The sequence below is a fragment of the Crocuta crocuta genome, unplaced genomic scaffold (genome assembly GCF_008692635.1).
Source record: "Crocuta crocuta isolate KB4526 unplaced genomic scaffold, BGI_CrCroc_1.0 scaffold55, whole genome shotgun sequence".
Taxonomy (NCBI): domain Eukaryota; kingdom Metazoa; phylum Chordata; class Mammalia; order Carnivora; family Hyaenidae; genus Crocuta; species Crocuta crocuta.
Window position 1 is genome coordinate 5,139,288 of NW_027530512.1, and position 26,235 is coordinate 5,165,522.

The 26,235-nt window shown below is 44.1% G+C and overlaps 1 protein-coding gene across 1 annotated transcript in view; it reads right to left on the minus strand.

Annotated features, from left to right (window-relative positions):
• The window catches only part of MTHFD1 (methylenetetrahydrofolate dehydrogenase, cyclohydrolase and formyltetrahydrofolate synthetase 1), a 60,497-nt gene that overhangs the window by 2,530 nt on the left and 31,732 nt on the right, over positions 1–26,235 (minus strand). The window contains exons 9-26 of the mRNA XM_077767190.1: positions 24,967–25,094; positions 24,281–24,378; positions 23,700–23,873; positions 22,693–22,829; positions 21,095–21,141; positions 20,344–20,451; positions 20,129–20,203; positions 17,106–17,208; positions 13,368–13,444; positions 12,606–12,746; positions 11,417–11,485; positions 11,032–11,143; positions 10,794–10,933; positions 8,232–8,273; positions 5,564–5,664; positions 4,559–4,736; positions 1,948–2,055; positions 1,016–1,168 (exon numbers count right to left, since the gene is read on the minus strand). Of these exons, the coding sequence (XP_077623316.1) occupies positions 1,016–1,168; positions 1,948–2,055; positions 4,559–4,736; positions 5,564–5,664; positions 8,232–8,273; positions 10,794–10,933; positions 11,032–11,143; positions 11,417–11,485; positions 12,606–12,746; positions 13,368–13,444; positions 17,106–17,208; positions 20,129–20,203; positions 20,344–20,451; positions 21,095–21,141; positions 22,693–22,829; positions 23,700–23,873; positions 24,281–24,378; positions 24,967–25,094 (1,991 nt within the window). The remainder of the gene's footprint in view (positions 1–1,015; positions 1,169–1,947; positions 2,056–4,558; positions 4,737–5,563; positions 5,665–8,231; positions 8,274–10,793; positions 10,934–11,031; positions 11,144–11,416; positions 11,486–12,605; positions 12,747–13,367; positions 13,445–17,105; positions 17,209–20,128; positions 20,204–20,343; positions 20,452–21,094; positions 21,142–22,692; positions 22,830–23,699; positions 23,874–24,280; positions 24,379–24,966; positions 25,095–26,235) is intronic.

Consider the following 26,235-nt stretch of genomic DNA (forward strand, 5'->3'; position numbering starts at 1 on the left):
TAATTCCTATAAATCCCAAGGACTGAAGAACGTCATGATGCAACTCAGCCTCCTGCTCTCTGCAGTGGCTGAAGGGGCACCAGTTTGCCCCACGCTGAAGGCTGGGTGGAGCAGGGTACACATCTTTAATAATTTGCCCAAGGCCAAAACCAGCAGTGAAAACTGGATGTGGTTTTAATGTTATATACTTCAGATTCTATAATGCCATCTCCTACCACTTTCTTTCTATCCTGAAAGAGTAACGCAGCTCCAGTAGGAGAATTGGTTTCTTTTCCATTGGGAATTGGCTCAGCTTACCATTTCAATCCTGTACTGCAGGTAAAGACAAGCTGCAGGTGTAGGCCACTGGGCGGGTCAAAGGGGGAAACCAAGGCACAGGATCTGCGTTAATCTGGGAAGGTCAGTGCACACTGTGAGTGTGCCCTTAAGCACCCCTCTCTCTGTCAGCAAAGCTCCCCCTTTAATATGCATAAAGTTGTAAGATAAGGAAGCATTTGATAATGCATCTCCAAATGGAAATAAGCAACCTCATTTTCCACCTCTAAAGGCTTCATCCGCATTTTAAGGGGCAATTCTTTACTCAGAAACAACCAATTCCTGGAGTTTCAGGCATAAGCTGCAAGCCTGTCAAGAAGACCAGGGAGTGTAGGAGCCTCTGTCCCTACCCCCCAAGGACGGTTGGCAGGACTGAATTCATCTGTGAAAGGTACCCAATAAGCGTCAGCTGTGATTATACATTAGCACTATCACAGGCTATCGACGAGGCTTGTCCTGGATTCAGTCAAGGTCATACTGCCCCTGGGAAACAGAACTGTTGTTCACCACAAGAAGTCATGGCTTCATCCTTGAATGGACACGAGGATGATCCACGGCGGGATTAACCCTAACAGGCCCGACTCCAGCTTGCTCCTCGGCCGTGAACTCTGCTCAGCTGCCACTCGCTGGACAGTTTCAGGGATCACTTCCAGATGAGAAGCCCAGATGAACAGCCCCCCACTCTGCCTGCAGCACTCACCGTCCCCACCAGGGGGTACAGGAAACCGGCCCCAACGCTGGCGCGGATGTCGCGGATGGGCAGGACAAAGCCTGTGGGCACACCCTTCTGCTCTGGGTTGTGAGACAAGGACAAGTGTGTCTTGGCCATGCAGATTGGCAGGTTCCCAAAGCCCTGGGCAGAGAAAGGAACAAAGCAGGGCAAGTGAAAAGCTGACGACAAAGCACATCTGGGCATTGTCATGATACGGATTCTCCGACTTATTTAAAACATCTAATTCCCGGGGTGCCTGGGTGGCTCAGTCAATTAAGCGTATGACTTCGGCCCAGGTCATGTTCTCGTGGTTCATGAGTTCAAACCCCATGTGGGGGCTCTGTGCTCACAGTTCAGAGCCTGAAGCCTGACTCAAATTCTGTCTGCCTCTCTTTCTGCCCTGCCCTGCGTGCTCGCTCTCTCTCTCTCAAAAATAAACATTAAAAATTTTTAAAAATTAAAAAACAATGAAACATCTAATTCCCTTCACATCCATCTCTACCTCACTGACCTCGAGCTTAGTATTCGAGATCCCTGCCCCCACAAAAAATCACTGTTGGGTGAAGGAGGTAAGCACTCACAACCATATTCCAAAAGTGAGTATTTTATTTTCATCTATATAACCAATTAAAAGTGATAGTTTGGAGCAGACGTGAGGACACAACTGAAGGCAGGCTCTCCGTATTTGAGGAAGACACTCCCTATTTCTCGATGGCTTTTTGACACTTTTCATATCCCACCTCTGGGGAGATAAAGGACTGCACCACCTAAGCAAACTCATTATCCAGAGGGGAGAAGAGAAGACCGTCACCCAGAGAAGTGAGGCAGAGGGCACCCGGCATGGCAGGGAGAACTCGGGGGCTCTGAGGCCTGGGCTGCTCTGTAAAGAGCTGAAAAAAACCAACCAACCAAACACCTACCTGTTTTGTGTAAACTTCAGCTTTCTGTTGAGCTTCGGGGAGTAATTCAATGTCATCGGCCCCATAGATCTTCTGCGCGATGATCCTGATTTTATCCTCAACTGGAAGCTAATCCACAGGAAAGAGAGGGGATGTCACGAGTAGACACACATGATGCTGCAGCACCGGGGCAGGGCCACGCTCCAGGTCAAAGTTCCCGAAAGGGCAAGAAGATGCTTTTACACATGCGAACAGATACGCAAATAATGTGTCGTGCGTGTGGCTTAGATGTATTTTCTTTTAATACCAAGCTCCAGATTTTATAAGTGGAAAATGTCCCACAGACATGAGGTTACTGTGTGTGTGTGTGTGTGTGTGTGTACGTGTGCGCTTTTGTGTGTATTTAGGACCACCCTAAGGGTGCCATAAACAATAGTGCTGACTACACAAGAATACTTCATTCTTCATAAATACAAAGTAGCATTCTAATATTGGAGATCAGACCCCTGTGGAACCAGGCCTGGGATACTCCTGACGGAAGACAACCAGTATCCACCCAACAACTAATTCCCAGTTTGTTATATGAGAGGCAGATGCTATTTTTAACATAAGACAGTGATTGCGAATCACTGTTGCTTAGAAATAGCCATAAAAACAAAATCACCTACGTATTTAAAAAACACCCAGTGACTTACACGACAACAGGCACCGCGAGTGCCATGAAGGCCATGCCTTCTGTGGCACCTGAAGCAAACAGGGCCAGGCACGGAGGCCAGTGGTCAGTCACCCAGTGAGGGCCCTCCCCCAACCCCGCCATGGGGCTGCTCCACTGGGGAACGAGGATGCAGAGCAAACAGCAATAAGGAGAGACTGCCTAAAGGAAATGGGAAGGAAGGCTCCTTGGATGAGCAAAGTACTAAAATTAGGCAATATACCTGACTCTATGCTCCCTAGCAACTAAGGCTAGGAGGACACATTGGGCAAATGTTTTCTGAAAGGAGCAACAATCTATAAAGATAAAAATTCCCTTTTGANCGCCATGGGGCTGCTCCACTGGGAAATGAGGATGCAGAGCAAACAGCAATAAGGAGAGACTGCCTAAAGGAAATGGGAAGGCTCCTTGGATGAGCAAAGTACTAAAATTAGGCAATATACCTGACTCTATGCTCCCTAGCAACTAAGGCTAGGAGGACACATTGGGCAAATGTTTTCTGAAAGGAGCAACAATCTATAAAGATAAAAATTCCCTTTTGAGCTACGCAGTGATAATTTAAGGAGAGACTTTATATAATGGACAAAAATAAAGGGACTGTTCAATCACGGTTGTATAAAGATGCGAAAGAGATTACTTTCCTATGCAGCTTATCACTGGAGCTTTATAAATGCCGAGGCACATTCAGAGCTTCTGAAGCAAAAGCATTTTCGTTGAGGGCTGACTGAAGACCAACAGATGCTAAGAAAGACAAAAAATGGCAGCCTCCTGTTTACCAGAACAGAGAACATTCCAAGTAGAAATGAGTGATAAAGTCTTTATTACTCCATATCTTCTGGGCCTCCTGCTGGTCTTCAAGGACTGGGGTTCCTAACTGAGGTACCGAAGATGGGCCTAGAGACAGTCCCTTAATAAATGGTTTCTTTGCATGTGTGTACAGATTTGTGTTTATGGCATTTCCTGAAAATATGATTGGTTGAACAGATTTTCAAACCAGTCTCGAAAACTAAAGCCTAACGGGAAAACGTCAATGTCAATAGGACAATGTCAATGAAATGTCAGTGTATTTTATCTGCAAAGGGCAAACAGAAACAAGAGAATGCTAAAAATTCAAAAACACTGGGGTTTCTTCCCTCTACCTTTTTATGGCTATTTTTGAAAGTCTATTTTTTAAAAACCAAGCCAAGAACCAGCCTGGAAAATACAAGCAGAATTAACTACCACATCCATCCCAAATTTCTCACAAAGCATCCAGTTGTGGGCACACTGCTTCACGTCTAATCATATCCTGAAATACACGCACAGAAAACTGAACACAAAATGCAACCCTACTATAAGAACAGTGTTTCTCAGAACTAACTTTATCACATCACAGAATAAGCAGTGCCTCTTAAAGTTACTCAGTGAAGAAAAGAATGCCGAAGCCTCTGTACCGAAGAGCCTCTCTGCACGCCCCGAACTAGGAAGTGAGCTCAGGAGCACACTGCCTTCCCCAGCTACTGGGAAGTGGTCAGAAAGCTTTTGTGAGCTTGATGTAGCTCCTTGCCAATTTGCCACAGTGTGGCTAATGCCTTGGAATAAAGGCTGTAGTGAATTATACTACTGGTTCTGCATTTAACCCTTTCTCCTGCCAGCAAAGAGAAGGTCCTGTGAGCCTTTTCAGAAGTTAGGCCGAGAGCCAACCTCCTGGAGTGTTCTTGCCTGAACCTGCTACTCTGTAAATAAGCAGACACATGCATTGGTTAAGAAAGCTGTCTAGGGTTGGGAGCCCAGGCTGTGATTGTGTAAGTCACCTACATGGGAATCAATCTCATAAAGCTGAAGATGCTAAACACGGGCTCTAAAGAGAGGCAGCTGCACAGAAACCTCATTGTGCCTTTTTTTTTTTTTTTTTTTTTTGTCTTACAGCAAGTAACCCACCTTGAGGTCATAAAGGAGCTGGAAGCTGCTGGGTGCCTGAGCTGCTCTCTGGACGGCCTGAGCTAGGGCTAGGGCGCCCTTCCCCCCTTCTGCCCAGTGAGTGCATTTCACAGCATCGAAAGCCCCATGTTCCTTGGCAAGGCGGCCAACGAGGTCCAGCTCAGCCTCAGTATCTGTCCTGTAAAGGAAGCACTTCATGTTAAAGCACCGATGACAGCTAGAGAGGACAAACTCTTTTGAGTTACTCACTGATAAATGGAAACTAACCAAGTAATACAAACTGGGTTTGAATCCTGGCTCCCTAAGTTACGATCTGGGTGGACTCTTGGCTAGTTATTGAATCCTTGCGTGCTTTGGTTTCCACGTGGTAAAATGGGAATCATCATAGCACTTATTTCATTGGGATGTCATGAAGCTTAGTTGACAAACACATGCAAAATACTTAGAACATTCCAGGCACATCACAGGAATCAATAAATACCAGCCTTGTTAAAATGCTGCCTCCCGATCTGCTGTGGTTAGGCCATTATAACAAGACCAAAACTAGCACTACAATACCTACACGGCCTACACAAGTTCTCTCTCGCACGAACACTTCTAGCTCAATATGTTCGACTCTTTGTCAAGAGAACATCCCACTAGACCTACTGAAATAATGGAACTCCGTAGGGCTATGACCTTCTGTTGGCACAAAAGGCCTCTAGAGAGCAAAAAGAACATTTAACTTCAGCCTGTGTGTCACCCACTTCACCCAGTGGAGAAGGGGACCCACAGGAGCCAAATCTGCCTCTGGACCCCCAGTGAGAGAAGTGACGAGTCTGTGTGGCGTCTGTGGTGCGACTCACGCCACAGGCCCTCCTTAATGGCTGCAAGAGCACAGGCTTAATAACCAATACCAGGAACTGGAGAACAAAACAAAGCTCAAAGCAGTGCTACTGTCAGCTCCAGGAGACGTTTTCTGACCATTTTCCACAGTCCCCCTCGACTCCTACTCTTTGTACTCACTTGAATGCATTCACAGCCACTACCACTGGAACTCCAAACATTCTGGCATTTTCAATTTGTTTCTTCAAGTTACTGAAGCCTTTTTCAACCAGCTCCAGGTTCTGTAAAAACAACAGGGAAAGGTCCATGAGGCCAGCTGCAGATTCTTAAAAGGGAACCTTTCTCTTGGAACCAGCATCCAGCCACTCACTGTCGGAACAAGCTAACAGCAGACCTGCTGGCACATTTCCACACCGTGGTGAGGGGGCGCGAGGGAGCCATAACCTCGGACCAGCATGTAACATTGGAGGGGCACTAGCTCGTCTCCTGGCTATCTTGAAAACATGAGGGCGGGCAGAGCTGCTATCATCACACCACATCTTAATAGCATGTGTGCTGTTTGCAGGGAATTAGTCGCTCTTAAGTAAATTACATTTACAACCTTGTGTTTATAGGTGTTATGTACTCCTATGGTCCAATGAGTACAAACTCAGCATCTTGCACAGAAGACAGAACACAGTGCCTAGTGTTCATTACACAGCCACCATACATGCCATCAGAAAACACGAAGTGATCAGTGATGCTTTCCAAGGTTCTAATGAGCTCAACCAGGTACCTCCACTCGGGACAAAGAAAACAAGATAAATGCCATCTTTGGGAACCAAATACTATTATGTTTAAAGGAAAGTAATTAAGAAAACATACCTTTAAATGTGTTAAATGTGAATGGCAGCTCTGTTTGCAGCCTTGGAAAAGTGCAAACACAAACCTCCTTCAATGGCAGACTGCGCCAGTGAATTATGATGTATACACTCTATAAATATGTACCATGCAGATGCCAGGAAAAGTGAGATAATCTGTATTAATGTGAGAACTATCAAAGACATACTAAAGTGTGCCAAAGTTACAAAACTATGGACAGCTTCATTAATTCCATTTTTGGACAAATACAAAAATACATGTATATATTCATGATATGTCTTAAATGTTCAAAAATATACACCAAACTGTTCAGGGGACTCAAATCATGTATTATACCCTTACATTGTTTAACTTTCTTTTACAAAAAGGATGCTACCATTCTAAGCTTAAAAATACATTTGGGGCGCCTGGGTGGCTTAGTCGGTTAAGCGTCCGACTTTCGCTTAGGTCATGATCTCGCGGTTCGTGGGTTCGAGCCCCGCGTCGGGCTCTGTGCTGACTGCCAGCTCAGAGCCTAGAGCCTGTTTTAGTCTGTGACTCCCTCTCTCTCTGACCCTCCCCTGCTCACGCTGTCTCTCTCTCTCTCTCTCCTAGAAATAAATAAAAAACATTAAAAAAAATACATTAAATATTTTTAAGATAAAAATATGATAGTCTTATATGTAAAAATAAACACACTGGATCATGAGCAAAACGTGGCATTAACAGCCCTTGGTCTGTGGATTCAATAAAAGAGCAGAAAAAGGGGGTAAGATAAAGGTAGAAAACAATTAGGGTTATAAACAGGACTTGTGCCTTTTTTCCCCTTTAATAGTTGAAAACTAAAATTAGGATTTAGTTGATATTCTAAAGAGCACTACTAATTCTTTACCTCTAGTCACATGAAAACCAATTAATATGTAAGACTGATTGAGAACAGTTTTTAAGAAGTAGAATTTTGTAAACGAAGACACCAGCTGGGCCAGTGAGGGGCAGTCACTCTAATTAGACACAGGAAAGGCTGTGGGGTGGCAGGAGGGCCAGAACTGTGAATTCCCCTCCTACGCATGAATCAGACAAATGACCATAAAAGGCAAATCATAACTCAGAAGACAGGCAGACTCAAGGCACCAACAATTCTTTTCTAGCTGCTTCTGAAATACTTCATGTAGGGCTTGAACAGTGGCACTCGATTGCTTTACAACTTGAAAGCCTCCAAAAGAGGCAGAAGAGTTGAATTCACAGTGGCGGCGGCTGACCCTCCCCTCTGTCTCTCATAGAACCACCCCAAACGGCCTCCAGGGAGTTTGGTAGTAAATGATATAAAAAGGAAAAGGTTCACAATTCTTCTTTGAGCTCCTCCTTGACAGCTACAAACCAAATCAGCTTAGAAACTATACCTAGAAAAATAACCAGGGTCCTGACTGCATAGTGGCCCTTTAAGGTGGATTTAAGTCTGCGGAGGAAAAGCCATTTCACAAAAAGTCCCTGCTTGCTTCAGACTCAGATGGCATTTGGTAAGTAAGCAGCCGATGCGGGATGGCCGTGGAAGGAAACGTTAGTCTACAGGGCAGGGTTTCCCCACCTCAGCACCCCTGACGCTGGGGCCAAGTGCCTCTCTGCCGTGGGAGCTGCCCTGTGCGCTGCTCGCTGTTTGTTCAGCAGCATCCTTGGCCTTTACTCAGTGCCAGCAGCACTTTCTACCTAAAGTTGAAATGATCAAAAATAGGTCTCTAGATATTGCCAAATGTCCCCTGCGGGAAAACTGCTCCCTACCGAGAACCAACCACTGGCCTCACTAGCAGGCACGGGGCGGGGGGCGCCTGTTTTATGAAGCACTTCTTCCCTACCTCACTCAGGAAAAGTCTTCAGCATGAAGCAAGCCTTTTAGTGCCCTGCCTCCAGGAGCCATACCCACCCCCCTCATTTCCAAACAGGCTGGCCTGAGAAACACCGATTCGGGGTGTGGTGCTCTCTGGGACAAGTGGTTAGAAATGATGGAAGTTACCTCCTCTATGTAAGCCTTGGGAAGAGGCAGTCCAGCCGTAACCTGGAAGGAAAGGAGGCAAAGTCAGAGGCATTTTCTATTTACAATCCAGTTTTAGCTTAAAATGACACCTTGCTGCGTGTAAAAGGCCCGAAGCTGCATGCTAGCGGGGGGAGGGGTGGTTTACAGCAGGAGAAGGTTGTTTCCTGCCTGAGGGATTTAGGGCATATGACCAGCCCTACTGCACACAACAAAAATGTCTGGTTTGAGCAGAGTGGGAGACCTCTGTGGCCTGACGGAGGGAGGTGAGGATGGATCTGTGAAGGCAGTGGGGAAAGGGATGTGTTCTAGGCAAGGGCCATAACTTCGGCGAGCATAGCAAATAGCCGTGGGGGCGGAAGTAAAGGTCCACGTATAGAAAAAGGCAGTGGTCAGAAAGGCCACCCTGAATGTCCGCCAGTGGAGTCTGTGACAAGCCCTGTGATGGATTCCTGAGCTACTCCATGGAGCCAATGCATGCCTTTGTGCGGTTGAAGTAGGGAGCCTGAGCAATGCAAACAAGAGTGACACAACACAGGATTTTCTCCCTCCATCAGATTATACTGAAAGGTGTCAGAATACTTAAGCAGTGAGGTTGCCGGTGGCTTGGCCCTGCTGCATCCCCAGGTATGAGCACTGAGGAGAAGGTGCTGATTCCAGGGACTCACTGTGGACAGCAGACAGTGCCCAAGAAGCCTTCAGCTTCTCTGCGTGGTCCGCTCCCATTCTTCCGTCTCCAAAGAGGGCCACTGAGCGGCAGGGCAATAGGCGGGGCCCTGAGCCGCCATATTCTGGGGCTTACATGTAGCTCCACAATGGAATGTGAGCAGCAGGTCTGGCTCCCTGACAGAAGTGAAGCTATGTGTGAGGCTCTCCTCTCACTGCTGCCTGGGTTAAGTGTCCGGCATTATTTTTCAGACCATAAGATCAGGAGGAAAGGAGGAAAGAAGGAAAGAAGGTGCAATAGTGTGAGGGGTGCAAGAGGAAAACATGTTGGTTATAACTGGGAAGATAAAGGGGTCCATCTTGCATTCGTGGGCTAGGAGTGCTTTTGCTACCTAGAGGACAAGTGACACTGGAGAGGTGTCCTGGGGTTGTTATGGCAGTGGCTCTCTCAGCATGGTCTCGGGGCCGAATGCTTTCACGGGGTCCATGAGGTCAAGACTATTTCTATAATCATTCCAAGATATCATGGCCCTTTTCACACTCATTCTCTCACTGAGTGTACAATGGACTTTTGGAAAGAATACGAGACATGTGCTAACACAACTGATCACATGAAGAACATAGGAATCCAGTAGTCTTCAATTAGGCCAGATAAGAAAGAGATCTGAAAACTGTACAATGCTTAGATTTTGTTTTGGAAAAGGTAACAACTTTTTATGAAAAAAAAAATTGTTTTTGTTAAAATGTAATTCATCTTCAATTCCCAATATAGTGAATACCAATAGATATAACTACCTAAACACAAGTTCTTTCAGTGCCTCAAGAATTTTAAATGAAAACAAGTTCTGGGACTAAAATGCTTCAGAACTGCTATATGATAGCTACACTAAGAACAGTGATTCTAGGGTCGCCTGGGGGGCTTAGTTGGTTAAGAGTCCAGCTTCAGCTTAGGTCATGATTGTCTGGTTCATGGGTTTGAGCCCTGGGTTTTGCTCTGTGCTGACAGCTCAGAGCCTGGAGCCTGCTTGGGATTCTGTGTCTCTGTCTCTCTCTGCCCCTCCCCAACTTGCGTATGCACACACGTGCTCTCTCTCTCAAAAACAAACATTTTTTTAAAAAATTAAAAAAAAAGAAAAGAAACAATGATTTTAAGAGAGGGAGCTCTTATTTCTCAAGTTGTAAGACCAGCTTCTGGAATTTAAGAAGGCTAGGAATTTACTACTTCTTCAAGTAATTTATGAAAACTAGCATAATTTCTCTGTGCACATGTGTTGAAGAAAAGGTATTAAAATAATAGGATACAAAGTACAATTTCTAACGAGCAGGAATTCAGGAAAATGCAAAGTTCAGGTTGGAGTTGAAGATAAGCTAGTCCTAACCTAGTTTCTCTCTGTTACCCAGACACAGTCCAGGTCAGACCTACCTTTCTCCTTCCCCTCCCTCCTGCTCGGCACTAGTGCCATGCAGCATGTGCCTTTCAAGAAGGCACTGACCTCTGTCTCAGTTAAATGGTTTGCTTGGCTGGCTGCCAGCATCACTATTTAGAGGGAAAATGGGACTCATTTAAAAAGAACAGTCTAAACATAAAGGGTTTTTTGTCGATATAGCCAAGCACATGTCCTTGAAAGGGCTTAGATATCATCAGAAAGATAAGCCATGAAGCCCACTGCCACTATCTTTAAATGCCAAGAGCTGACAGTGCCTATGAGTGGTAAGGCAGCCACTACAAGAGCCGTCTGAACACCTCTTGCTTCTGGCGCCCTATTAATCATAAGAGTATGAGCAGCTTCGTGAAGAAACAGGAACAAGTCATCCCAACTTCCTTTCAGCCTTCAGAACATTCCCAACAATCAGATTCTTCCAACTCTTGGTCCTCACCGTGGGGCCGCCCCCGTGCATTTTAAGAGCCCTGACAGTGGCAACAAGCACCACCACGTGAGGGCGGAGACCAGAATACCGGCATTTGATGTTAAAAAACTTTTCCATTCCAATGTCAGCTCCAAATCCTGCTTCAGTCACTGTAAGTAAGGAGAAAAGCAACAGTAAAAAGGCCATCCTAACTCCTTTGACATTAAAAGGGAAATAATTTATTCACTGATTTTCCAAAACTACTCACCCACAAACCCTTCAGGGCCAACAAGCTTGAGTGCGATCCGGTCTGCAATGATGGAGGAATTCCCATGTGCGATGTTGGCAAACGGTCCAGCATGGACAAATACTGGAGTTCCCTGTGGAAATCAAGACATCATGAGCGGCACCACCAACATGGTCAAGGGGATGAAAGTTAGCTGGAATCTGAAAGAAAAAGACTTTCCAGAAGAAAAATACAAAGCCCCCTCTTTTCTATTTCAGCAGCATCCCAATCACAGCAGTGAGAAAGAATGGGAAGAGAGACACGAGCAGGTACAGAACTCCCCGACTCCGCAAGAGAAGTGTGCTTTATAACCGCTCTGGTCTGACACGGAAGACCGATTTGGGAAGGCAGTGGTCACTCTGCTCACCTCTAACGTCTGCATGAGATTGGGCTTGATTGCATCCTTCATAAGCACTGTCAGTGCACCACTCACCCCCTACAAAACAAAGGCATGAAGCATTGTTTCTGATCTGCAAAAAACCCCAACCTTTTCAAACCAAAACTCAACATTCTTAAGTCTTCCTTTTTTTAGCCATTGTGCACCAATCAGGACTTTCACTTGAACTATACCATCCATTTATTTATTTTTTCTGGATATACTATGAAGTTACCACTTATTTTAAGCAGAGATAACACACAGAATGAAAATGACATCGACGTGTAATTTGTGAAAAACATGGAACTCTGGAAATAAGCATCTCAATCAAGCTCTGTTGCTGACTGATGAGAGGAAGCCATTTTATACTAGTTTATAGCACAGAAATGCTAGCTCATAGAGAACTGAGTTATTTGTAACTTTGATGTCTGGGCAGAAATGCTAAACACCAAATTCAGTGTGTGTTTCCCAAAGCTGAAACTGAAAATTTACCCAGGAGTTCAATACAAACTCTTAAATATCTGGTCTCGCTTTGAAACCATCCAACCATAGTTGAACAAACCAGTAGCAAAGCAGATAAAGCTACGGATCACACCCATATTCATTTTTGGTGAGTTTTCAAGTTTCTGGTTTGGGTGTAAAACTTTACATTAAAAAAGTTTTTAATGTTTATTTTCAAGAGAGATAAGACAGAGTGTGAGCAGGAGCAGGGGAGACACATAACTCGAAGCAGGCTCCCAGGTAGCCTAGGAGGACCATCAGATAGAACAGCAAATGAGTTGTTTCCAATGCGCTTATGAGCATGGACATGGTGGCCAACAAGCCTCACGCCAAGAGGCCTCTCAGCAGGGAGACCTGTCCCAGGAGACCTGTCCCAGGGAGAGGTCAGGGTGTGACTCCAGGCTCAGCTATTAAGGACCTCGCTGGGACATTTGATGTTCTCTGAAAATTGAAGTCATACATCCACTTTTAGAAATTCTCACAGGTTCAAGTTGTTGCTCAAACCATCTGAAACCTGTGGTCTACTACTGGGGCAATCCACCTACTACTCGCCACGAAGTACTGTTTATAAATTTCATAATTGTCTTACAAGTAGGAAAATCATAGTGAATTCATCAGTAACTGAGATGCCCTGACAGACACAGATGTGTCACTGAGCTCAGAGAACCCAGGCACCCACCAGATCTTCGGTACTGATGGGCTCCCCTTTCTTGCTGGATGCCACCACCATTTTGCTCAGTCTCTCTCTCATGTCTTCCAGTGAACTGGTGAGAGCCAGGACGGCCATGATTTCACTGGCCACTGAGATATCGAACTGGGCCTGTGGGCAGGGAAGAGACACAACAGGCAACACTGCATTAAACTGGAAGATTGAATCGCAAAGGCAAGCCTTGTTTGCACCCAAGGCTTAAACGAATACCTTAAATGGACAGACTGACAAGAGTCGTGCACAAAAAACTTAATGAAAATAATTCTCCAAGGGCAGATATTTGCAATCAACTATTCCAAGACCTTGAGTGGTTAACTTCTAAAAATAAACGCTCTAGCAGGAAAAAAACAATCTCTGCTGAAGGCAGCCTTCGAGCGGCGATGGTTTCCCTAACCCATGAGGAAACAACACGGAAGCTGTTACATCGAAGGAACATATAAATGGCCACAAAAACAGAGGCAGTTTGAATAAGTCACATACAAGGATATTCACTGGGGGCTCTCCACCTCCAGGAAAAAATACTGGGGGAGAAACACACAGGTGACACATGGGATTTACTGCAAGAGCTGTCAGGAGTGCTCGGTCCCACACACCTACTCGCTTCCATTTTAAAAACGAGAAGGCAGAACAACACCTGGCAGAATTGATCGTAGGGGAGAGGACGGAGGAGGGCGGAAGCGGCAAGGATCTGGTTCACAAGAACAAATTTACTTAGAACAAATGAACAGCTACCGTCCGTGTGTGCCCTTTCTCTGTTGGAGACTGGCCAATTGTGATCTTCCTCAGGAATCGGTCATTGGTATCCAACACTACAGGAGAAAGAGAAGACACAGAACAATTTTCAGGACAAGCCCAGTAAGTTAACCCAACAGCAACAAGTCCAACTTCACGGCTGTCTGCAATTATCTGATTTCAAAGCTGATGGCGAAGCTAGAATATGGGTTCACTTTCAGAAATGATGCTCCCATACTATAAATGAACAGGAAATTATTTTAAAAGGTTATGTTTATTTTCTTTATTTTTTTAATGTTTATTTTTGAGAGATAGAGAGCAGATGATCAGGGGTGGGGCAGAGAGAGAAGGAGATAGAGGATCTGAAGCTGACAGCACAGAGCAGGATGCGGGGCTCCAACCCACGATCTGAGCTGAAGTCTGAGGCTTAAACAACTGAGCCACACAGGAGCCCCCTATTTTTTAAAAATATATATATTTTTAATTTAGAGAGAGAATGCAAGCAGAGGATAAGGCAGTGGGAGAGAGAGAGAAAGAAAAAAAAATTTTTTTAGATTAGTGAAGATTAAAGTTTTTTTTTAGAGCCTTCTATTATTTTTATTTTTATTTTATTTACAAATACTTTGTCAAGTTGGTTTCCATATAACACCCAGTGCTCATCCCCACAAGTGCCCTCCTCCATGCCCATCTCCCCCCTCCCCCCCACACGCATCANCACACTCAGTGTGTAGCCCGATGCAGGACTCGATCCCACATCCCTAGGATGATGATGAGCCAAAATCAAGAATAAGAAGCTCAACCAAATGAACCACCCATGCACCCCTCAGAGATTTCATTTTTAAGTAGCCTCTGCCCCCAATTTGGGGCTTGAACTCACAATCCCAGATCAAGAGTCACATACTCTACTGACTAAGCCAGCCAGGCACCCCTAAAGAAGGATATATATTTTTAATATTTATTTATTTATTTTGGGTGGGGGGTAGTACAGAAAAAGGAGACAATGAATCCCAAGCAGGCTCCAGGCTGTCCAATGTGGGGCTTGAACCCACATACCACCAGACCGTGACCTGAGCTGAAATCAAGAGTCAGACGTTCAACCAACTGAGCCATCAAGGTGCCCCTAAAAAGGATATTTTTAAAGAAACATAGAGTGTCTTGGTTTTATTCTGTCTAGAGAATTCAAACAATTAACTACAAATCTGGCATCTATTTTAAAGCCCATTACGTGTGAAAAGAAAAACAGAGGAGGCCAGTTTTCTAAAAGGCCAAGGTTATTGTTCTGTGGGATGAGTCACTGATGGTACACCATCCCGAGAGACACCGTAAATGCAGGGCAAGGCAAATGCTCTCTGAAGCATGCTAGGTAACAGGCTTGCTCTTTTCTGTAGCACACTTAGAGGAAACAATTTCCATTCTGATGACAGAATATGTATCCAATTGTATACCCCATGGCAAAGATCAACTAGCTAACTAATCTTAACTCCCTCTTCCAGGACTAATTACTGTTAACATTTTGGTGTATTACCAATTTTGTTTCTTGTGTGATGTACCAAACAATAATAAAACACAAAATGAACAACAAACCAGTTCATACTCTAAACAGGTCAAACAGGAGAGACATTTTTAAGGTGTTTGATTATATGTGAAATTATTTTCCATAAAGACTGTCATCATTTAAACCCCAGGGGTGCCTGGGCAGCTCAGTTGGTGAAGCATCTGACTTTGGCTTAGGTCATGATCTCGGTGTTTCTGAGTTCGAGCTCTACATCAGGCTCTGTGCTGACAGCTCAGAGCCTAGAGCCTACTTCAGATTCTGTGTCTCTCTTTCTCTCTGCCCCTCCACTGCCTCACACTCTGTCTCTCTCTCAAAAATAAACATTAAATTTTTTTTTTAATTTAAACCCTCAAAGCAAGGTCTTGTACAATGCATGCACACATACATGTGTGCAGGTACACACACACACACACACACACAGACACACACACACTCACTCACACTCACATACCCCACTTGGCAAGTGAAGGATCTAGTGGCCTGTTGGAGCCTACTCTTATTTTCAAAAATTATGTCAAGTTCTTTGTATTTGATTTCTCTATATAAAACAGCCAGTCAATAGGTATGATCTACTTTTTCCTTGTCTGCTTCTACTATCCTGGAAAGCATGAATTAGACATAAAGCAAAGGAAAATTGAATGAGATGCTAAATTTTCAAAATGAGTCTTTAGCTTATTCCCCATAAAATATTATACCATCTACCTACGGAAGCAAAGGAAGAGGAATATCAATGTGATTTTAGATACTAAAGCAGTCATCTTTAAACTTTTTAATGTTTGTTTATTTTTGAGATAGAGACAGAGTACAAATTGGGGAGGGGCAGAGAGAGAGGGAGACACAGAATCTGAAGCAGGCTCTAGGCTCTGAGTTGTCAGCACAGAGCCCGACGCAGGGCTCAAACTCACAAACCCCAAGATCATGACCTGAGTCAGATGCTTAACTGACTGAGCCAGCCAGGCACCCTCTAAAGGAGTCATCTTTAAAATGCCATTAACCTGGAGCACCTGGGTTGCTCAGTTGGTTGGGTGTTTGACTCTTGGTTTTGGCTCAGGACATGATCTCAGTTTGTGAGTTTATGCCCCTCATCAGGCTGTGTGCTGATAGCATGAAGCCTGCTTTGGATTCACTGTCTCCCTCTATCTCTGTCCCTCCCAGCTTGCTCTCTCTGGCTCTCTCTCTCTCTTTCAAAATAAATAAATAAGCTTTCAAATCAACATTAAAAAAATTTTAAAAAGGGGGCGCCTGGGTGGCTCAGTCAGTTAAGTATCTGACTTCGGCTCAGGTCATGATCTCACAGTCCATGATTTCAAGTCCTGCATCAGGCTCTGTGCTGACAGCTCAGAGCCTGGAGCCTGTTTCAGATTCTGTGTCTCCCTCTCTCTCTGACCCTCCCCCACTCATGCTCTGTCTCTGTCTCTCAAAAATAAACTTAAAAACAAAGTTTTTAAAAATGCTATTAGCTAGCAATAGTTACTGAACCAATGAAAATCACAGAAGCAGTCAGTCAATAAGCTTGCCATCAGCTGCCTTCTGCATGACTGGATAAAAACTCCTCAGCAGTGACAGGGAAAGCATAGATGCACCGTTGGTACCAAATACAATTCTAAGCTATGCCAGCTGTACCGAGGAAACCTACTGGCAGTGAGGCCACGCAACACACTCACCCCACTGCCAACTGTTTAAACCTTGAAGGCTACCTACTTTGTTACAAGAGTTTAATAAAATGAGGTAAAAATGAGTAGGCAACCTAGACAGTGACAAGAAAATGTAAGTCACGTGCATCAGATAAGCGTTCTGCGAGTAAAGAACAGCATGATTCAAGAAGTGGTTAAACGTAATTTCTCTACTTCATGAAACCCAAACTTTTAGCATAAAAAGAAACTTGCAGAGTGTTACTTCTGGTTTACGCATGAACTTCCTTAAAACTACCCTCGCTGCAATCAACACTGAAAAGCCAGCAAAATGGCCAAGTAACCTGACGGAAGGAGGTTTGATTACAGCTCCTAAAGAGAGAGACTGATGGAGGTGGCCAGAAAAAACAAGTCAGTCGCCATCCTGGTCATGCCTTAGCCATGAAGACACTAACACACACGCTTCTGGCCCTTACACTCGAATAAGCCCCACAGGAGGGAGGGGTGTGCAGCACATCGAAAGCCAATGGGGCGCGTGCATCGCACTGGTACCTCTTTGCCAAGTTATGGTTTCTGGATCGATGTCCAATCTTGCAAATCTGTTTATCTCATCATCGGTCAGTGTGGTAGGGTCAGTCTTTTCAATGCCTAGTCTCTGAAGAGGCAGGAAAATTAAAACATCGATAAGACAAAACACACAAAAGCGTGATAAATTTTTTAAAAATGTATTCGCTATCTCCAGAGGGAGTGCCCTCTAGGAAATACAACCACGGGATATGCAGAAGGGAAAACTAGAATCCCTGAGGCTAAGCCTTTATTTCTTACTCTCTCACACAACACAGTTATTATTAACAATGTTTATCCCTTGAACTGAGCACCAGAGGCCTTTCTCTAAACCTAGCCCTAAATAAGCATAGGGGCGCCTAGGTGGCTTAGCTGGTTAAGCATCCGACTTTTGCTCAGGTCATGATCTCACGGTTTGCGGGTTCACGTCCTGGAGCCTGCTTTGGAATCTGTGTCTTCCTTTCTCTCTGCCCCTCCCCTGCTCGCTTGCTCTCAAAAATTAAACATTTAAAAAAAAATTTTTTTTAAGTACAATGACCAAAATATATTGTACCTAATTCACCAAGCCCAAATGTATTGAAAGGAAAAGCAAGGTACAAAAACCTTTTTCAATCAAACAATTGAGAATCCCAATGCAAATGAAATGTTAGGAAGGGTAAAAATAAGTTATGAATCATTAAAAATCAATATAAATCATTTTCACATGGTTTTTACATAGCACTGCATTTTCAACGCCTTCTTACTGTTCCAAAAGGCACAAAAAAAGGTTTGTCTCTTCTTCCTCACGGAACTTGGAAATTTTATTTATTTACAGTGTGTATGTATGCAGGTCACACCCTGAAATGGAAAGTGCGTATAAAATGTATTCTCCTAAAAGAATAAATAAATAAAATTTTAAAAATATGTTCTTTTTTTATTTTTTAATGTTTATTTTTGAGAGAGAGAGAGAGAGAGCGAGCAGCGGAAGGGCAGAGAGAGGAGACACAGAATCCCAACTAGGTTCCAGGTTCTGAGTTGTCAGCACAGAGCACGACACGGGGCTCAAACCCAGGAACCCTGAACTCATGATCTGAGCTGAAGTGAGATGCTTACCTGACTGAGCCACCCATGCACGCCCCTCCCCTTTTTTTTTCTAATGCGTGGTAGATTTGAGTGGGCTCCAGCAAGCCCTGTTCTTTACACAGTTCCTTTTTATACACTGTGAGAACTTTGTTTTAAAATCTCAGATGTGTTTTAAGAGCTGGCCCTCACTGGCTCATCAAATGGCCTCAGAAGCCTAGCACATGACATTGTTTACAAAAGTTAGCACAACTCTCAGTCACTAGGCTGAGAATCTGCCATCAACACCCCGCTCTGACTGGGCACACAGGGGTGGGCTGTGAGCACACTTTGCCACAGAGGAGGCCTGGGGGGACCCAGGAGGAGACCAAGGTTCTAGTTCCAACCTGGTGGGGTGGGACGGAAACTGTGGCCTTGGGCAAGTCCCTTGATTTCAAATCCTAGAGATTTGTAAATAATTATTTACACAATTCGTCCAGTACCACCCCGCATCTGACAAAAAATTCCATCAGCAAAGGTAAGGTTAGAAGTTGCCTGCTCTTGGGGCGCCTGGGTGGCTCAGTCGGTTAAGCGTCCGACTTCGGCTCAGGTCNTAAGCTAAGATATATCATATTGTGTAAAAGTCACTTTTTTTCAAGTCCAGAAAAAAACTGCATATAAGTAAATAAAACATAATTGTTTTGAAAGTAGGGCAAAACATAAACAATGTATCCCGGTAAAGGGGAGCTTCCTGTCCCATTCTTGCAACACTGAAATAGAAAGTTGCAAAAAATTAAAAATAAAGTAAAACTATTGTTGCTAATAGGCAGCACATACTTAGGCTTACATATGTGAGGCTAACTAATATATACATACAGGGCGCCTGGGTGCCTCAGTTAGGCATCTGACTCTTGATTTTGGCTCAGGTCACGATTTCACGGTTCGTGAAATCCATAATCACACTGAGACACCTTGGAATTCTCTCCCTTTTTTTCTCTGCCCCTTCCCTGTTCATGCTCTCTCTCAAAATAAATAAACATTAAAAAATATATATGTATATGCATGTATATATATGTATATACACATATGTATATATATGTACAATTCCTCTCATATGTAAAAACAATGAGTGTATTTTCAAATTTTATTTTCAAAACCCTCTTGTGCTATCCCTTTTGCACCATCCCCTCCCCAAATCTATAACCTCTGGCAGCCACTGATCTATTCTCCATTACTATAGCTTTGTCTTTTTGAGAACACCGTATATATGGAAGTACACAGTATGCAACCTTTTGAGACTGGCTTCTTTCACTCAATATGTTGCCTCTGAGAGTAATTCAAATTGCGTGTACCAATAGCTCATTCCTTTTTATTGCATAGACATACAGGTCTGTTTATCCATTCATCCACTAAAGGACATTAGAGTTATTTCTAAATGTTGGAGATTATGAATTAAGCTGCTAAAAACATTCATGTTTCTGTACAAGCACAAGTTGACATTTCTCTTGGATAAATACCTAGGAGTAAGATTTGTGAGTCATAGGGTACAGTGTATGTTTAATGACTATGTATTTGCTTTGTTTTTATTTTTGGTGGTGGTGGGGGGGGGGCAGAGAATCTTCAGCAGGCTCCACGCTCAGAGCAAGCCTGATGTAGGCCTCGAACTCATGGTGAGGTCATGACCTGAGCCGAAATCAAGAGTTGGACACTTAACCAGCCAAGCCACCCAGGTGCCCCAGAAGTTATTAGTCTTCTTGACTGAGGGCGGGTTGTCAGTGCTCTATTTATTCTAGGACTAACCACGTATAATTTACAGATGAATGAATGAGAGCTATCCTCTACCACCAACCTCTGCTATGTATACAATGACATTAAGGCTATGGTTATGGAAGTAACTTGATCTAAAATAGGTATCTCCTTATCAATCACCCAATTTCATACAATTATCAAAAATGTACAGGGGAGAATCTTACCCGTAACCTTCGGATCTGGATATCAGAGAACTTTCTCACTCCATTTACTGATGGTACCAAACGATTAAAGAGAGCCTTAAAGAAAAGGAGGAAAAGGGCTGTGAAATGAGAGGAACACCCTGCCCTGCAACTTGCATCATCGACACCTAAGGGACCAACATCAGTGTGGGTACGTCAGCCCTTTCAAAAGTGCCCCCGGGGCCTCAGCAGCCTACCTTATCTGTCTGGGTTAGTTCATGGAACATCCTGGCATCAATGGCTGCAGCAACAAGGTTATTCGCTGCAGTGATGGCGTGGATGTCACCAGTGAGGTGCAGATTAAACTACAAAAGAGCAGAGGCCACATCAGTCTTGCAACTTCTCCAACATCTTTCTGACGATCATCATCTTGCAACCAAATCAGTGCCTGCGTTAAAGCTACCAGAAACCTGATGGCGGCACAGTCAGCAAACAAACACCCGATACAAACTGCTCTTGAAAACATCGATTACGGACTGTCTATCCTGACAAGAAGTTGGTATTTTCCCTAAGGGACACGTCCTGTGACCACAGACGCCACACCAGCCGCATGAGTAGCAGCCCCGGGTTACTGAGGGCATCCTCCTGTCCTATAAACCGTGAGCGCCGAGGGCTCCTGAGGGCAGCCCTGCGCCTGTGTGCCCAGACCGTGCTCCCTCCCGTGTCTCGAGCTGCCACCCTGAACGGGCTTGGTGTCGGTCCTTCCCAGTCTCATGCTTCATTTCATCGCTTGCTTAAAAGTATTATTCCCACTGAAAGCCAGACCTTGAAGTCCTTGTCATGTGAAAAAACTAAGCTGTCTCACAAGCCTGCGTAGTAAGATGTTTTCCCCTTTCTGATGAGAATACAAGTCATTTGTCCACTAAGAACTCTACACAAAAGGGTTAATCTCTGGAAGGAAAAACTATAATTCAGGGTCCGACTGAAAGCAAATCCAAGGCACTTTACCTCTTCCATGGGAATGACCTGGGAGTAGCCGCCTCCTGCAGCGCCACCTACAGGGCAGGTCAAGGGTGAGGACTCAGGTTAAGTGTTTCTCCAGCACTTGGAAATCAAATAAAAGCAAACTGGTTGTTGTCACTGCCACACGTATTATCTATTTACTTTTTTTCAACCATTTGGGCAGCTTTGATCAAGTGTTTTCTAATTTTCTTTTAGCAGGCTGAAACACTTGATCTTGCTCATGCTGAATAGTCTCCGTTGAAACCTGACTCTAAATGACAAAACCATGAACACAGACATACCTACTCATTATCTCTAGAAACAGGTTCCCCGTGATTCCTAACATTTGTTAAAATCCCAGCCTACAGTTACATAAAGGCAACCCTGCTCAATTTCCTACTCTCATAAATGCTACGCTGGTATTTTTAAAAAAGGCCTGTTTAAAATACACACGCCAAACACAAACACAGAGCCTGCACTTCTTCCTAAATAGGAGACACATGTTAGAAAAGAGCTCAACTGCTAGCTTTTGCTGGTCTGTTTGGATTATTAACAAAAGACCAGTCAAAAATATTCTGGTTATCAGGTTATCAGTGAGATAAATGTCAATTTGAGGTTTAGATTTTGTGGGTTTTTTTGTGAGGCAGAGACCACACGAGGAAAATGGGGCAATTAGTGACAAGGGGAAAAGCAGGATATTGGGTTCAATAAGCAGCGCAAGGGAAAGGTTCGTTCTGAAGTTGAAAGATGGTTGTTAAGACAAGGTCACGATGTACTGAGTCAGGACATTTATAAAACATATTACTATGGGCAGAAGAAGAGCAAAGGTGGGCCCTGTGCAGCAGTCACTAGACCAATGTGTGTGATCGCAGAAGGGGTGATCCTCTCACCAAGCAAGTGAGAAAGCTAACTCTACGCACTTGCAATTAATAAAAATAATTTTTATGAAAAGAGCATGTTAGCAGTACCACAGCTACCAAAAGCAAAAGGCGGAAAGCAAACAGTGATGCCACGTTTCGTGCAATCGGAAGAAACCCTGTGTCGGCAGTGCTGTTCAAGTGCCTGACACCGACGTGGCACCCACTCTGGCGCTTGACAGTTACTCTGGGAGCCCCAGTTGCTGCTGCTGCAAACCGGTGGCAGCAGCAACTATCTCCCATTAGAAGAGAAAACGCATACACTGCGTAGCATAAGACACAGCACAAAGCATATACTCAAGAACAGTAGGCTCTTCTCACTCCCAACAGGGTGAGACATCTGTAGGGTGTCTTTGTTTCTAGAAAGTCGGCAAGATGATCAGTAGCTACCATTACCTTTATTGTTACTGTGACAGTTGACTATTAGTCACGCAAAAGCACCTCTCGCTACATTATTACCTATCCCAGGGAACCCGGGCGCAGCGTCAAATAGTGACAGCATGAGTTGGGATGATCTGATGAAAGCCTTCACCAAGAGCATCACGACGGGGATGGGGGTGGGGGGGCGCCATGTGGACATTCCTGGTGTCTATATGAAGACCCATAAGCATTCCTGGGTCAAGTGGACCAGAGGACTGAAGGAGAAGCAGTGCTCTCTGGCCACCCAAGGTCTAGTCCTACCAATACCTTTTATTCCAAAGGTGGGGCCCTGAGAAGGCTGTCGCACACACGCAAAGACGTTCTGATAGAGATGGGCGCCAAGGGCTTGCACCAGCCCAATGGTGGTTGTGCTTTTCCCTTCTCCCAGGGGCGTTGGAGTTATTCTTCAAGGTGAAAGCAAAAGAGGGAAAGTAAATGTATAGGAATTATATTGATGTGAATCACTAAGCCACACCTAACAGATCTTAGAGAATGACTCTTAATCTGAATAGTAAGGAAGACGAAAGACCCTGAAAAGGATCTTTTCCAAGAGTCTTAGTTGAAGCTTCAAAAAAATGTTACATTTAAAAAGACGGTTGTAACTGAGCTCTTCTCACTGTGAGGAGAAAATACATTTTATCTTATAGAGACACCGCTATAATTTTAATAGTTCGATGTAATCTAAAAAACTAGCTTTTGTATATAACTCAGCCAAGCAATAAAAATGAATGCTCAAGGGGCGCCTGGGTGGGTTAGTCGGTTAAGCGTCTGACTTTCGCTTAGGTCATGATCTCGCGGTTCGTGGGTTCGAGCCCCGCGTCGGGCTCTGTGCTGACTGCCAGCTCAGAGCCTGGAGCCTATTTCAGAGTCTGTGTCTCCCTCTCTCTCTGACCCTCCCCTGTTCACGCTGTCTCTCTCTCTCCTAGAAATAAATTAAAAAATATTAAAAAAAAAAAGAAAGCTCAATACATCTACTGAATAAAAAATTGGGGTTTAAAAAAAAAAGGTTATTCCATTTGAAGACCAGCTTTTAAAACTCAACTCTTTCCCCTACTACATGGATAACCTTCACAAATTTTCTCAACTCCAAAGGGTTAGAATCTACTATTAATTGTCTCACAGGGTTGCTGTAAGAATCAAATTAGACTAAACAGGTGTGAAAATGTTAAAACCAAATTAAAGGAACTTTCGCATATATATGCTAAGAGGAAATGCAATCTGTGATAATCATCATCAGGATTACGATTTGTCGAGCAAAGGAGTAACAACCATACCCAGTCACCACCACGTATTTTCCGTCGGGTTGGTGTTTCAGGCGCTCCAGTGCGGACAGTAGAACCTTGGCCTTTGTCTCACCATACAGCTCTACCTCTTCAGAGAGCAGACCAATTTCCCGAGCCAGGCTGCCAATGGGCTTCGGCTTGCAAGATCGTGAGATGTCAATGTCACTTACAAGAAAAAGAGAAAATATGTATCAATCTTGACTCGCTGAATTTATTTAAAAACATTTTTTTTAATGTTTATTTCTGAGAGAAAGAGACAGAGCACGAGTAGGGGCGGGGCAGAGAGAGAGGGAGACAGAATCCTAAGCAGGCTCCAGGCTCTGAGCTCTCAGCACAGAGCCTGACACGGGGCTTGAACTCACAAAACAGAAGATCATGACCTGAGCCGAAGTCAGACGCTTAACTGACTGAGCCACCCAGGCGCCCCGACTCACTGAATTTATTTAACGGCATCCTAGGAATAACCCACCCCGACCACTGATGGCGGGAGGGAACATACAGGTAGCCATGGTATCCATGAGCTAAAAACAGATAATCCACAAAGTTTTAAACCAGTAAAATTTTATTTTTACCTTGGAACAGGTGTCTTGAGATTAAGGCTGTTATACTGAATTGTCCACTTTCCTGGCTTAAATTTCTCCAGGAAACGCTTTGCACTCTCCACTGTGCTCTAAATGAAAGGTCACAAATGGAACTTAGAAGAAGTGATTATTTTAACTTCCACCTCAGTTCCAAATCCCAGGTCACTCCAGTTCAACCGCAAAATGAACAGCTTTATGATCTCCCTATAAACATACCTCAATCCTCGGTAAGAGTCTACACACTGCTAAAGTGCCCTGGGCTCACCCCATTTCAGCTTGTATGTATATTACAAAGGGCAAGCAAGATAAAGTGCACTTAGCAAAGTTGTGTGTTTGCACTTTCCTTTTGCTGAGCTTCTGATACTCCAAAGTAAATTCCAATTGTGCCATCCCTACTTTCCCCTACTAATATAACTGATTCTATATTTCTGTTCTAATAGTCCCTTTTTTCCCTTCGACAGATTGGCATCCTTCTTTAAAAGCAGTAACTTGAATTCTGCCAGCTTTTTACACCTATTAGGAAAACTTTTGTTTTTTTTTTTAATTAAGGTATAACTGACATACAATGTTCTTTAGTTTCAGATGTACAACACAATGATTCGATATCTATATATACTGCAAAATAACTGCAGTAAGTCCAGTTAACCTCCAGTGCAGAAACTTTTATTTGCACGCACCTGCATCAGCATCGCCACCGTCATGGGCCCCACGCCGCCAGGAACAGGTGTGATGAAGCCCGCCCTCTCTTTGGCCTCATTGTATGCCACGTCACCTACAACTTTTTTCCCATTTGGTTTTGTATCATCTGGTCAAGGGGGACAAAGAGCAAAGCAAGGTCTCAGACAATCCTGGTGTTTATTTCCAAGTTAAGTCATTGAGTATGACAGCTTGTACCAAAAACTAAGTAGGGTTTAAGGGTGTGTATTCCCATCAGGCTCAAGCATCTATTTTACTAAAAAGCTACAGGATGACAGGTGTTTGTTATTTTCTAGGTAGAAACTTATTTCACCTGCAAAAATTCACAAGCTGCTTAAGCGGTTTTCAGAACCAGGAGAATCCTTTTGCAGTCATGTGGCAAAGAAAATACCAACTGTTTTTTATTCTTAAAACCAACTACCCAGTATGTAATGAGCACCTTTTAAAATGTTAATTTGCCAAGGCCTACAAAGGAATTTTTTGGTGCACAGAGCTCCAACTATGTCACAGCTGCCAGATACCGTTTCTACAGCAACTGTCAGCACTTTGTAAGCTCCATGCGTGAGCTGGAGGAACAATTCAACATCCAATTCCAAAGACAAGCAGCTACTTAAATGTATGCAAAAGGCAAAGAATATAATTACACTTCCCTTAAAAGGAAACAAGAACAACTACAAATCTCACCAGCAAAGAATAGCTATTCAAGAGAACAAAACCCAGTGATGCATCACTGCTCACTCACACAAAGTACCTCCTAGACTTGGCTTCAGTGCACTTCCGGGAGGGGCTGGGGGACAGGACTAGACCCTGTGGCTCTAAGGCTCCTGAGGCAGGATCAGGGAGGATCTTAGCATTTCACCCCTTCTCTTCAATCAGATCACCACAACCGAGATAGCAAACTTTAGGGTGTAGCCAAAAGTCGGACTGAAAGAGATCTAAGTTCTAGGATCAGCTCTTCTACTGACTGCCAGTCCTTAGCCTCTGTGAACTCCTACTGCCCAGGAGTCCAAAGATTGCAAAAGAAAGACACTACCTATTTCACAAGCTTGCTGAGAATCAAGTGAGATATCTGTGCATTCTTGAAATTGAAAAAGCATTCTCTAGGGGTGCCTGGGTGGCTCAGTTGGTTAATTTAGTGTCCGACTTCAGCTCAGGTCATGATCTTGCAGTTGGTGACCTCGAGCCCCATGTCTGGTTCTGTGCTGACAGCTCAGAGCTAGAGCCTACTTCAGATTCTGTGTCCCTCCCCC